Source organism: Styela clava, chromosome 14, assembly GCF_964204865.1.
Source record: "Styela clava chromosome 14, kaStyClav1.hap1.2, whole genome shotgun sequence".
Lineage (NCBI taxonomy): Eukaryota > Metazoa > Chordata > Ascidiacea > Stolidobranchia > Styelidae > Styela > Styela clava.
Window position 1 is genome coordinate 603,393 of NC_135263.1, and position 13,998 is coordinate 617,390.

Here is a 13,998-nt window from a genome sequence, read left to right on the forward strand (position 1 = left end):
CTGAACATGAGAAACGACAGGCTAATTGCAGTTGCAGAAGAGCTATGCCAGATTCCCGACCGACTCCGAGGAACAAATTTTTCGTTTGTTCGGTAATTGTGGCTAATTACAGTGATGCAACAATCAACATTCCGTCAAACACTCGTGCGTATTCGCACGAATGCAGTTCGAAGTAATCTGCAGTCTATCTCTTTGTTAGGAGTATCATTGGTGGTGAGTTTTGGTTGAGTTGAGTTTTGTTTCGCGATTTGAGTATAAACTCAAAAATTAAACAGCTACCAACTAGTCTTTGTTGGAGTTTTAGTCCAGCTGCCATACTGCGTAAAAATCCCGACAATGTTAGAATAGACTAGTTCAATGACAGCTTGTGACAAAATATGCCTCTCGAAGATAACAGTTCGTCTGCAGATGCAAGGTTGAGTGAATGCTTTCAACGGAGCGTCAGAAACGTAACAATATTTAGGTACAGGATGTATATTTAACTTAATTCAGTAACATACCTGCCCGGCACCGTGAGTCACGGACGCCGCACTGATCATATTAATATCATCCTAACTTGAAAGTGCGGTGCTGTTCTGCCCCTTACCTCGCGTTAGATCTGTAGTTTGAAAGGGCGTATACATAGATCAAGTAAGATCAAATTAGCTCATGTCTCATTTTTAGGTTTTTGGAAAATCACAATTTTGTAATTCCCAGATCACACAGCCAAACCTAAAATGGACTTAAGGCACTAATTAAAATCAAAGCTAAAACAGGTAGAGCTTTGAAACCCAGACCAAAAGATGGTCCTTTTCCATATTGACAGAAGATCAAAAAAGTATATTTCTGCAAAATGGGACATAAACTACTTTGGTTTTACTGCGGCGAATTTGTCTGATTTTTAGTGGTTCGTGTAGCCTATGTAACGTGGAAGGGCGCCGACTGGTTCAAAGTTGTACGTATGAAGACATATGTACTGCCGTGTTCCTCTATAATTACTTTACGCAGTTGTAATTATGAGAAGTGCCGCATTTTCGGACACTAGACGCACTGTCAATAAATTACTTAGATATATTGTTTGTTCATACATATGGCGAATCGGACTAAAAGGTGCAACCGGTATGTTGCCTTATGTTACGTAAAGTACGGTAATTGATTATTCATATAATTTTGGGATCCTTTGTACAAAGCCACCGCCGCTACTGCAAAAATGTATGATTCGAGATAACACCCCCGCTACTACCAAATTAGTAACTAGAATTCGGTTGGAAACCGAAGACTTATCGATCTGAGGTTAGGGGATCCCCCTAAACAGTGGTCTTACTCCATAGTGACACCGTGTGTCCCATCACTAATTAATTAATAACTCGCTAATTATACGACATAATCTATCCAAAATCGATAGGCTCCTGTTCCGAACTATGATGAATGCATATGCAAAAGTCTAAGTAACTTAGATGATATTATAAAGTGTGTATATATACAATACTTATTGTTTATGAAATCAGGACAGCAACATAACCTAACGAAAGGTTCAAAGCTTACAGCATTTAATTTGGAAGGTTCTGAGAAATGAAGTGGTACGTGTTCACTCACCTAAAAAATTAAATTAATTCACCTACACGCGCGCACACACACAAAAAAAACAAAGATATAATAAAGTAAAAAAAAAATTGTTTTTGGATCTTTCAGCGAGTGATTGTTTAACGAACGGCAAATGGCATGTGAAGGTACCACCATCAAACCATGCCCATATATTCTAAGACTGCTTTCTTATTTTCACGCCATAAGATTGTGAATGGACAGTAATAAAGCTATTAAAGAACCCTTTTGGTGATATCCGAATTTTATAAAAATCCATCGGGTGACAAAACTTCATATTCAATTCACACGGGGTTATCGGCGGTGATTATCATGAGGACGGTCTGGACACAGTTCCCCATCGCTCCTCATTTTCGTGCGTCCGTGACCCGACCCTCTCATATCTAAACGGCCACAGTTTTCTGTGGTAGTTTGTTTTGCGATCGGAATTGCTTTTAGCAAATTATCATAAAGTAACGAATGAAATTCATGCCAAGCGGCGGTGATACCACCAACTAGTCGTCAGAAGGCGTTGTTGAGCTGTTGCTGGTATATATGTATTTTATGGCATAGCCATAATAAATAAACGATAAAACAGAGACGAGACACACTTGCAATACATGGTTTTCTTCATACACAGTTGGGCGACATACATAGCACCGGTTCAGAAGCGCTATATAAGAATAACACACGTGGAAAAAGCGTGAAATCTTCTACGGAAGGTTAACAACTTCGCTGGGTGCACCCTTTAGTAATATATTCACCGAAAACTCAATCCGCACATAACCTCCACACTCGTACGTATACGAGACCTTGTTGGCCGAAGAGACAATTGTGCGCAAATTTAACGCAAAAAATAGGACTTGGTATTATTTCGATAAAATAACACTAGGTCTTATTTTCGTGGATGTATTATATTTTCATTTATCAAAAACAAAATTACAAAGTAGAGAATTACGAGATTTTCAAATATACAAAATATGAAAACCGATATTCATTTACTTATAAAAAACGCGTTTTCCTCTCTCACGCGGTTCATTTAATCATTTAAAACGTGTCGGAGAGATATCTGGCTATCGACTAGGTCAAAAAAAAAAAAAAAAAAATTCGCGTCATTGACTAGGTCTTTTTTCAGGGATAGGTCTTATATTAAACTCGTTTTTAAAATTAAGACTGGGTCTTATTTTCAGGATAGGTCCTATTTTCGAGGAAACACGGTATGAGCTGATTAAGAATGTCACGCAGTCATGGCACACTAGACAGGAGAGAACGAAATATCTCTATAATCGATAGGCTGAAGTTCGCAACTTCGCCACCGGAACTTTCCCTGCGCCTAGGCCAATAGATGTATTCAAAAATATCAAAGAGCGTAACCGGCCAGCCTACACTCCTTCTTTTACTCCATTCATTTGCTTGTTTGAGAGAAAGCGGACCTATGGATCGTTTTGTTATTATGTCGTTGTCAATCTTGTTGTTATGAAAAAATCGCTTTCCCCTTCAACTACTCGACCAATTGCTTTGAAATTTTCTTCGCTTAAAGATTGGATTTTTCACGAGAAAGCTCCTACTTTCCTTTGTTCCTGAATAACCCATGAGATCTGATATTTTATCTCAAATCTCCCTGTTTTATTGTTATTTATGGGACACGTTTTGATGACAGCGTGACTGCTTTGATTTTGCACAACACGTGCCCGTTGGTCAGCGAAGTCGTTACAACTGCGGTACGGGTAGTCTACTGTGGCAGATTGCATACCCGTATTACTTCTTTGTGATTTTTGTGTCCATATATTTGAGCATCATTCTCTTGTCATTTTACTCCCATGTTTTTTTTCTGCTCGTAAATAGAACTTTTTGGCCGTCGTTCCCATACTATGTAGCATTTTTGAATACCTGATGATTTCAAAATATTTTTCCGAATATAATCTCGAATACTTGCAACATATGTAATCGCACGTGCCTTTTTGAGGCGCTCCAGTAGTATGTGCACCAAGATGGCGCACAACCTGATAACCTTAACCTGGTACACAAAATATGTTCAGGTTGTGCGCCATCTTGGTGAACAACCAATACTATACTTCGGGAGTACCCTTTATTATTGTAATGAGTCCATCACCCACGCAGTTTGCTGAGCGTTAACACACAATAGGATGGATACATGGTCAATCAATAACTTACTAGGAAAAAAGGAGTTTTACGACAGATTCCTGTGTGAAAATATCGCTTTGATAAATAAAAATTGAGAAATTCACTTCAACCTTTGGCAAACAATAAAAAACAAGATGGCGGCGATTTGAAATTTTTGTTTGAACCGATCCGAATACTTCACTATTCGATCCGAAATACTTAAATAATGAGGGTACTGGCTTATGTCTTCAACAGCCAACATTTTTTTCATCGGACGCGAAATGTTCATATCGATCGTTGGTATTGTTAGTTTTGTTGAGATGCTTGTTGTTGTTGTGCTTTTTTCCGCAATTCGATCACACCTGCTTAAATATGAAAGTGGTCGCTACAAATAGATTTCTACGGTTCTAGGAAATCTCACCGCAGGTAATTTCGTTGCATAAAAAAATTTGCCGCTTGAAAAATCGCCCCAAAAGCATTTTGCTGTAAAACAAGTATTTGTGATGAAAACATTTAGGTTTTTGAAATACCTTTTTATTAAAAAAAGATTCGTTATTTAAGAGCATACTGGGCGAAATTTTCCGCGCTCATTTATTCGGACACGGATTTCTGCTACTTATATTTTCTTCAATTTTTTTTTGAGACCGACGGGACCTGATATTACACTCATTCCATTTTTATTCCTGGGAACACTGGTTTGGCGTTGAGTATTATGATAATCCTATACGCACGTGATTTCAGACGTGTCTATGGTGCCATAATATGTTTTGATATCGTCTGCGTCGAGGCATTGTTTGATTATGTCGACATAATAACAACTGTTTGGTAGTCATAATTCATCGCGTTGTTCGGTTGTCAGTCTGCTACCCGGATTGTACAAACTTTTGATCTTCACAAGTTACACCCATATGACCCAAACTAAGGTTACACGATATTTTCGGTTTCGGTTCGATGGTGGTGCATTATACTGATTTTGGAACACGATCGTCATTGTACACTTTCAGCTGCCTATGTGGTTCTAATGTTTGTATCTCAAATTGCGTTAACAATGCTGGATTTCTAGCCCGGTCGTCACAATATGGTTAGCACATCTGTTGATCTGTTATTTGAGATTTTATTCATCATCAAAGTCCTTGCATCTGGAGCATTTACCTAGCTGAGAATTCCCATGCCGAACATGGGCCTGCGATGGGACGAGGCCCCGTGCGGGTATAAGCGTATTGCCAGCTCCGGTTACCTATGGGATATATAAAAACCATATTATTTTATACAATAAAATGAGAAAAAAGCGGTACTCCCGAAGTATGTTAATCAAGATGGCGGACACCGGAACGTAGTATGCGTACCAGGTTAGGATTAGGCCATAATTTTAGGTACATATACTACGGGAGTCACTTGGCTAGTCCCCGAACTCGTAATAGATCTAAAATAAAGAAAAATGAAAAAAAAAACTATGGCCTCTAACCCTAACCTGGTACACATACTACGTCCCGGTGTCCGCCATCTTGGTGCATACACTTCGGGAGTACCGAAGAAGCAGCTCAATTTCGGGATCTAGTTTGAAAAAAAGCGAGCCCATGTACTTTGATTGGAGGTTCGGGTAACGATTCTGATTCTACAGAGCTGAAAATTTATTGATTTGTCATTTAAGCCCTGGGACTGGGGCAAGTAAATAATTTACCATACCAGGCTCAGTAATCAAACGAGAGCTCTTAACTTGGCTGGACCACTAATCGGCTTTGCTACGAAAATATGAATATTCTATTTCATAAAATTATGATTCGACTCGAATTCGGACTGAATCTAAGTGAAGCGAGCAGAATTTGATTTTTTGAATAAAACATAAGTCAATCCACACCATAAATTACAACGTCAAACTTTTTGTCTCGTTTTTTCGAGGATTTTTTAGTTACTACAACCACTTTTTTCTGACTGTATTGACATGATCTGTCAAAAGTCTTGCGTAAATCAAAATCATATAACGACGATTTAAAAAAATTCAAAGGAGATTGCGACACGAACTTCTCCTGGGCAAATATTTATAAAAAGAAATCCCACGCGGATATCGAATTGATAACAATAGTTATTGCTATTTGATTGATTTAGGCTTTTGTTCGTGCGTCAACGTCTACTATAGTGTCGTTGTTACTTATCCATCTTTGGATCGGTAAGTATGTTGATAGGAATTTGTCTGTTTATCTGTCTGTATGTTTGTCTGTTAGATGCACGCGATATCTCACGAAAGCGTGGTTGAATCTGCTCCAAATTTTGCATGTGCATTCATCATATCTCGGACCAGAAGCCTATTGATTTTGGATGAATTATGTCGTATAATTAGCGAGTTATTAATTAATTAGTGATGGGACACGCGGTGTCACTATAGAGTCATGAATCGAAACCGCAGTTTCGATCGATAAGTCTTCGTTCTCCGACCGATATTCTCGTATAATTCATGAGTCTAATTCTATAAAACTTTAGCAATTCTTGGCATTTGAGTGGATCCCGTAACTTTGCTATAAGGTGAGTCTCATTACACCTCAGTGTGCGTATTGCACCACCATCATTTTTTAAAGATCAGGAGTCCTTGGCATTTCAGTTATCACCATCACCCCTCCTTTGCCAAAATGCCATTTTTCAACAGTCCCAGTAATCTTGAGGGGAATTTCAGCTGTACCGTATGTTTCACGAGCAGGACAGTATATCTCTATTTTAATAATTAACTCCACTTCAAAAATTTATTGTCAGAATATCCGGAAAAAGAAAATTTACGCAACCAAAACAATCCGGGACCGTTTTACATGCTCGTCCAAGTGTTTGCCATGAATAATTCAAATATTCATCTTCTATACATGTCAGAGGAAATCCAGTTTATTATAAAAAAAATTGTTTTTGAAAAATATAATATAACAATTTTTGCAAAATACTGAACATAGAAAAGTTGAACACTTAATATTCTACAAATGTAAATAAAACAAAACATGACTTCATATGTTACGTAATAATGAGCAATATAGTATTATATTTTTTGTGACGTAGAAAATTAAGTGCAGTGACGCAGAATAACCTATAAATCCGGTTGTCCACAATAAAATGAAATCAATATTGTTACTCGACAATGGTCCACGTTTGTTATGGCATAGTAAATACTTGTTACGACATAATGGTGAAGGTGACACATTTGTTGTATGTCCTGAACGTTGAAATTTAGAAAAGTTTGCTTTATTCTGGGGCTACTCGTTGCATCATGTGTTCTTTGGGGAGGATAGGGTCCATTGCACCGGTGTGGGCTGCAAGTTGGTGGACCACGCAGGCTTGGAACAGCATGGCTGTGCAACAGTCAGCCATAAACTTGCCTTCGATTCCATCTCGTTCGCGAATTCTGGTTCTGAGAAGACCAAGACCAATACATGGAACGAAACCGGCGGCCATTGCCCACAGAACTGGTTGTTTTTCCCCGAATGACTCCGCGATCTTCCCGACTGTTAAAGGTGCGAGGCAGTTGGCATAACAGCACAACCCCATGTTAGAGAAACATCCGCACAGACCAACTTTAAATTCTCCCATTTTGATAGGTTAGTTATCGTTTAGTTATTAGTCAGTATCACTAAAATCTGTTAAGTAGTAAAGTATAGAAAAAAAGGTTAGTTTTTTAGTATTGATTGGCTACAAAATTTGTTCCTCTTGTAGAAAGATTGGGGTTTGAACAAAATTTAAATGTATAGGTTAGCAAAATGAAACCAAAATATATGTACATCCTACACGGAAATATTTCTAATCCACTTGTGCTGCCTACGTTACCGCACTACAACTAGAAAGATAACTTAATGAAGTCCCCAAAAAAAGTATATGAAACTATAGGATTTTCGTAATATTAAATACTTTTTTCGTGCATGCTCTCTAAATGTTTTCCTGGTGAAATATGGTCACTGGTGATACGAAAAAAACATCTTAAATAGTTCACAAAACTTTGCAAGCCGACGGTTTTTAATCTGAAACATAACTTAGAGATTGACTTACTAACTAACTACATCAAATGTAATACCACATATTTGGGTACTCCCGGACTACGTGAACCAAGATGGCGAACGCCGCGACGTAGTATGTGTATAAGGTTAGGGTTAGGCCATAATTTTATTCCAATTTTTCTTGTTTTAGTTCTATTACACGTTCGGGAATAGCCAAGTGACTACCGTAGTATTTTTGTCTAAAATTATGGTCTAACACTAAGTTAGTACACATCCTGCGTTCCGGTGTCCGCCATTTTGGTCCACATACTACGGCAGTACCCTAAAATCAACCCCAACGAGCCAGGTGCTAAAAATTCAGATCCGATCTAAAATCTTGCGTGTTTCCGAAAAAAACCCGTGAAATTACTCAAATTCGCCCGTTTTTGTAATAATTATAAAACTGAGATTACTGTAAAACAGCATTTCCACTTTAAAGAATCTGTCACGTTTTCGGCAGAGACCTATAGACAGTGCATCATAAATTGTTTTTCTGACAAACTTATGACATCAGTAGTTATAACGTCATCAAATATAATCTATCTTCCCTAAAATGGACCAATTACGTAATTAATAACGTCACCGAATATAGGTATTACTCCCTAAAATAAATTTCAAACGCCACTCTATTGCACGTCATTACCCATTAGCAAATTGAACCAAATACGTCACGTATTACGTCATTATACCTACTCGCCTCCCTCAAATACAATCCTGATTACGCATTTGGGAGCCAGTTTGAAATTTATTGTTGGAATAACCTGAAAATTGAAACTGCAGAATCAAAACAAATTTAAACCACTCTTCATACTCAAACAAGTCTGGGCCATTTATATTGCCAATGGTATTATCCGTAGCCCGGGCTTGGTCGAGCATGAGCCACCAAATTGTGAAGTATTTTTTTCGGAAAATAAAAATAACACTTTTTGTAGAACACTGAACAAGCAAACGAACACGCAGAAACACTGGACGTTTGGGAACATAAAAACGCGTAGAATGATATTAAAAGTGACGTAATAATATAGAATAAAACTATAATTTGTAACGAAGATACAGTGACGTAACAATAACACGAAAAGGGTCCGGTTTTCCGCTCCGGTTTTAAAGACATCTGAGAACCATTGTTATGTAATAAGTCTCTATGACGTCATAGTGAAATGAAAACTTCACTCCCTTTCGTTATAATTTACTTATTACACAACAATGGTAAACTGATGACAAAGTTAGATGTCTTATTTGGCGAACGTTTAGAAAGTTAGCTTTGATCTGGAGCGACTCGTTGCATATTGTGTTCTTGAGGGAGGATTGGGTCCAGTGCACACGTGTGGCCTGCAAGTTGATTGAGAACGCATGGCTGGAACAACAAAGCTGTGCAACAGTCGCCCATGAAACCTCCGTCGATGCCATCCCGTTCACGAACTCTGGTTCTAAGAAGACCGAGACCAATGCATGGAACGAAACCGGCAGCCATTGCCCACAGAACTGGTTGTTTTTCTCCGAATGATTCAGCAATCTTTCCGACTGTTAAAGGTGCAAGGCAGTTGGCATAACAGCACAACCCCATGTTGGAGAAGCATCCGCACAGACCAACTTTAAATTCTCCCATTTTGGTGAGTTATGTGTAATTTTTTAGGCTATTTTGGTAAAATCTGTGATAATCGGAAAAATATAAAGTTACGATATGTTTAACCCTCTAAGAAAACATACCTAAAATATAGTGTGGTATACAATTCTTGAACCTAATGCAACTCGGAATCTAACAATCAAAATAAACTACGAATACCACTGGAATGACAAACGGGGGCCATGAGTGCTAAAAGTCTCCAGAAAGAGGCCCCGAGTAATAAAAGGTTGCAAAGCACTTGTATAGAGCCTGATTCGGAGCGACGTCTTGCAAATAAATTGCTTCTTTATTTGCCTTTATAATCGAGGTCCTATATAAACAATCACTCTTTCTCCATTACTCTCCTATCAGGTATTTAGTTCAGGTATGATATTGCTCTGAGCAAACTTTTAACAAGGATTGGAACCTGTATAGATATTTCCCTGTATATGGATCTTATCGCGTGAGTGGTAACTGTTTGAAACTGTTAAAAGTACTCTTTCCACTTTTAATCGACGGCTCGGGACGTTGTTTTGAACGAACTTGCCTAACACATACCACAGACGTCATTCCTAGATATACCCATCAGATCCAGCCCAATGAAAAAACTCCACCCTGTAAATGACCCAAACAGTCGCATATCTGTATGTTATATATCGCCGTTGTAAGAATACGCTTCGCGTTGCCTAGCAACCGAATAAAAAATATCTCGAGTGAATAAAGATGTCTTTCGTCATTCGGCTGATTATCTTCCAGTAATTTTTTATCCTCTTATTCTGGGCACAATTTTCAAAAGCTATATATGGCTCGTGTCGTGTCAGTGGTTGAATTCTTCATCCTTTTTACTTTCCAGTGAGATTTTTGGGACTCGATTTGAGCACATTTGCCTTAAAATAATACATACTCATCCCTGTATATGACATAAGCTTACTTTATATCGACAGCAATCATTTTGATAGCCGTGGACGGAATACGCGTCACGTTGCCGAACAACCGATAAAAAAAACTTCACGTCTTTTTGCGACATTGCAGCAATTGTTTGCACGCTCAATTAGGGAATCTCGTTTTAGGATTGGGCTGATCGAAATTAAATATTCAACCAAACGTAATTACGAATTTAATTATTTAATCGCTTTGTTAAATCATTTGTTAATGTTGTTACTGGAAAATCAATTTCTTGCGCGACTACTGGACTAATATGAAATTTTCAGCACTTTAAGCTGGTCGAAGCCACTGGCAAGTTATTGCTTTCACTTATTTTATAATTTTATTCAGACTACGGCTCGAAGTTTATTTGTTTTATTTTAGTTACATTTTGTATCCGAATCGTGGAATAAAATTGATAATTCTTACACAGTATTCCCTCAACTGTTGGACTTTCAGATAATTTCGAGTGGATCACGAAACATCCATTTTTAAAAAATAAATTCTTTTTCCGCCCGCATTTATAACTTGTCCTAAACAGATAAAAATTGAGAAAAAAGATAAAAAAAAATTCTATATCCATATAGAAATTAATTTTTTTTTCCTTGTCCTAATTTAACAAATTCAAAATTTCGTTCTGATGTGACGTGATTACAGAAGGCATATGCGTCGCGATTTTCGAAGGTTTGGCAACATCTGTTCTAAGTGGTTTAGTATCGCTGCACACTGACATAATTTTCGAATATTTATATATGTGCTGTATTGCAGCTAGACTTCTGAATTATTATTAGATACTATAAGTCCTAAAAATTTTATTTCTGCTCAGAAAAATTTTGCTCCCAACTCATCGACGAATATCGGCGGCAATGGCGACAATAAAATCTCTGCCAGAAGAGTCACCCGACGCCTTTTTTTTTCGCGAAAACGACCGTTCGAAACTCGATATGTGTAGTCTGTCCAAACAACACTTAAAGTGCGCGACTTTTTTTGAGCCGCTTTAAAAAAATATTGACATTTTCGTCGTAAAAAGTTCAAAATCTTTGAAATATAAATTTAGATGAGTAATATTTAAAATTTTATCGTATTTATAACTACTAAAATATTGTTTTATGAGTATATTTGCGTTTCGACTTTAAAATTCGAGTAGCTTCCTTTAACTTTTCCTTTCTGCAAAGAGCCGGCGTCCTGACGACCCTATGTTTATCCGTTGCCCTAGTGCGAGTCTCCATGGTGAGTTTTCTCATAAAAGGGGCAGATCGTGTTCCCCGCTTTGGTACGCTTCAATTGTGACGCTACAATCCTACTACAAGACATCGCTTTGTGACAACACAATGGTCACTATGACGAAAAACAAACAAAAAATCAACAAATTCCAACGTATTCACTGAATAAATTGTTTGACAAATAATTGAGGATAATAGACGCGGTGGAATCAAACTATTGTGACTTCATAAAGATAATACCAGCTGACTTTATGAGAAAACAATAGCACTTGTTTAATTTAAACTATTTGGTCACAAATACCACATTCTCGTAAATCCGGCAATACGAGAAATCGCCCTGGCTTGTGAGGGCGAAGCTTCATTAAAACTTATTCAGTAAATTAACTTGCAATTCAACAGTTATTCGCCATTAATCAGTCCACACAAAAATAAATCATTATTTCAATATGTATCTGTGTTTTGGATAACAAAATTAATAGCTCTCTTTTATTGCGTACAATTTTAATAGACCCCGCTCCTGATATTCTATTGGCTAACACTTATCACGTGACACATTACAGCAAAATACTCGTGACTTTTACTTCTATCCCAATGTGCATTCTTAATTACAATAGTGCTCGCCCACGGTAGGAGAAAATGATTGATTGACGGCCGGGTGGCTTCCTAAATAATATTGAGCTACGCTACAACAAAGTCCTCTCAATGCGTACAATTTGCAATAGACTCCGCCCCTGATATTTCATTGTCTAACATTCAGTCACGTGACAAAATTGCGTCGAAATTAATGGTGCTCGTCCACGGTGGATGCAATAGTTGATTGATAGCCGGGTGTCTTCCCAGACAATGTAGTTTACAAACTGACGTGGCGCCGGTCGTTATTGGACATAAAATGGACGCCGGATCGTTTTGATAAATTCCTGTTGTAAAAAGTCGCTTCACTCTGGGATTAATGACCTGATCGATTGCGGATTTTCAAATGTTTTCTGAGTTCCACGTAGCCCGATATTTCACAAATTTTACTGATAGTTATAGATCACCGGCACAGTATGAATAATCAGCAATTTAACCTACAATTCAACAGTAATTGCATTCATTTTTATCAATCCCACCCCGGCTATTTCATTGGCAAACACTCTATCACGTGACAAAATTACCGCCCAATCCTGGTAATCGATTTCAAATTTCTAGTGCTTTAATATGAAGGAAGTATATAAAATTGATTCATTTTCTTAATGTACTCTTAATTTCCACGAGGCCTGTTATTTCACTACACGTTTTGGTAGGGTTTATAATTCATGGACGCAACGTCATGTGGTATTCGATACGATTCGTTTGCCTTGGGAGGACATTTTGCTGACATTGCGGAAGTCTTACTGTTTATTATATTTTACATATAGCCTGGTTGCTCCCTTGTTGGACACGAAGTGTATTTATGGACCGTTTTAGTATTATCATGTTGTTTTTGATCATGGTGTTGTTAGTATACTTTTTTCTCTCTTTTCGTCACAAAAAAGCGTGTCCGCATTAACTACTGCACCAATTGCTTTGAAATTATCAGTGGTTGAAGATTGGATTTTTCTCTAGAAGGATATTACTTTTATTTATCTTAAAAATTTCTGTGGCCTTTATGGGATTCGTTTTTTTTGTGTTTGATTACGTCATTAAAAATTGTGCACATTGTGGCGGTTAGTTTGCGTCAGTTGTGAAGTTTGCGGCACGTTTTGGACTTCATCTTCATATATTTGAGCATCGCTCTCTTGTTATTATAAATCATTGGCAAACTATCTTCATATGCCATTTAGTGGAATTCTTTCAATATTTTACTGTCATCACAGTATTAACTATTTGGCCCCCATGTCCCTATTTGGGCATTGCTCGCTTGTAAACATAAACACACAATTTACTATACCAATCATTCATTGATCGGCGCAGGCCGTCGGTTCGATTGTAATTTGAAAATAAGACTCATGCTCGACGCTATGTATTGTCAGCAGTACAGGGTTTGAAATATAGGATGACCATAAAGTATTGAATTCATTTTAAAATTGCAAAGGGAATTCATCGATACCATATATTGTTTTGGCCCTCACAGATGTATTAAATGAAGTAAAATACTTGGTGCTCCCGAAGTATGCGGACCAAGATGGCGGACATCGGAACGTAACATGGGTAACAGGTTAGGGTTAGGCCATAATTTTTTTCCAATTTTCCTTATTTTAGTCCTATTATCAGTTCGAAGACTAGCCAAGAGATTCCCGTAGTATTTATACCTAAAATTATGGCCTAAACCTAGTACACATATTACATTCCGATGTCCGCCATCTTGGTTCGCATACTTCGGGAGCCCCAAATACTTAAACAATTATTGATTCAAAAACAACAAACCCGGTTAAGACATAATGAGAACTGACTTCATAACAAAACTGAGATTGAAATAGGACTTATGGACATCTTGTATATAAATTATATTTATATATGATATATACACTGGTCAAAATGATTGATTAACAGCCGGGTGACTTCCCAATTATTACCAAATCAAATAAAAAATAATAAGAAT

The 13,998-nt window shown here is 37.5% G+C and overlaps 1 protein-coding gene across 1 annotated transcript; it reads right to left on the minus strand.

Moving 5' to 3' along the window:
• Nucleotides 1-6,903: 6,903 nt before the first annotated feature.
• On the minus strand, nt 6,904-7,248 carry LOC144432015 (uncharacterized). The gene has a single exon (XM_078120018.1). It carries the CDS (start codon nt 7,246-7,248, stop codon nt 6,904-6,906), a length of 345 nt encoding a protein of 114 aa, XP_077976144.1.
• Between the last annotated feature and the right edge of the window lie 6,750 nt (nt 7,249-13,998).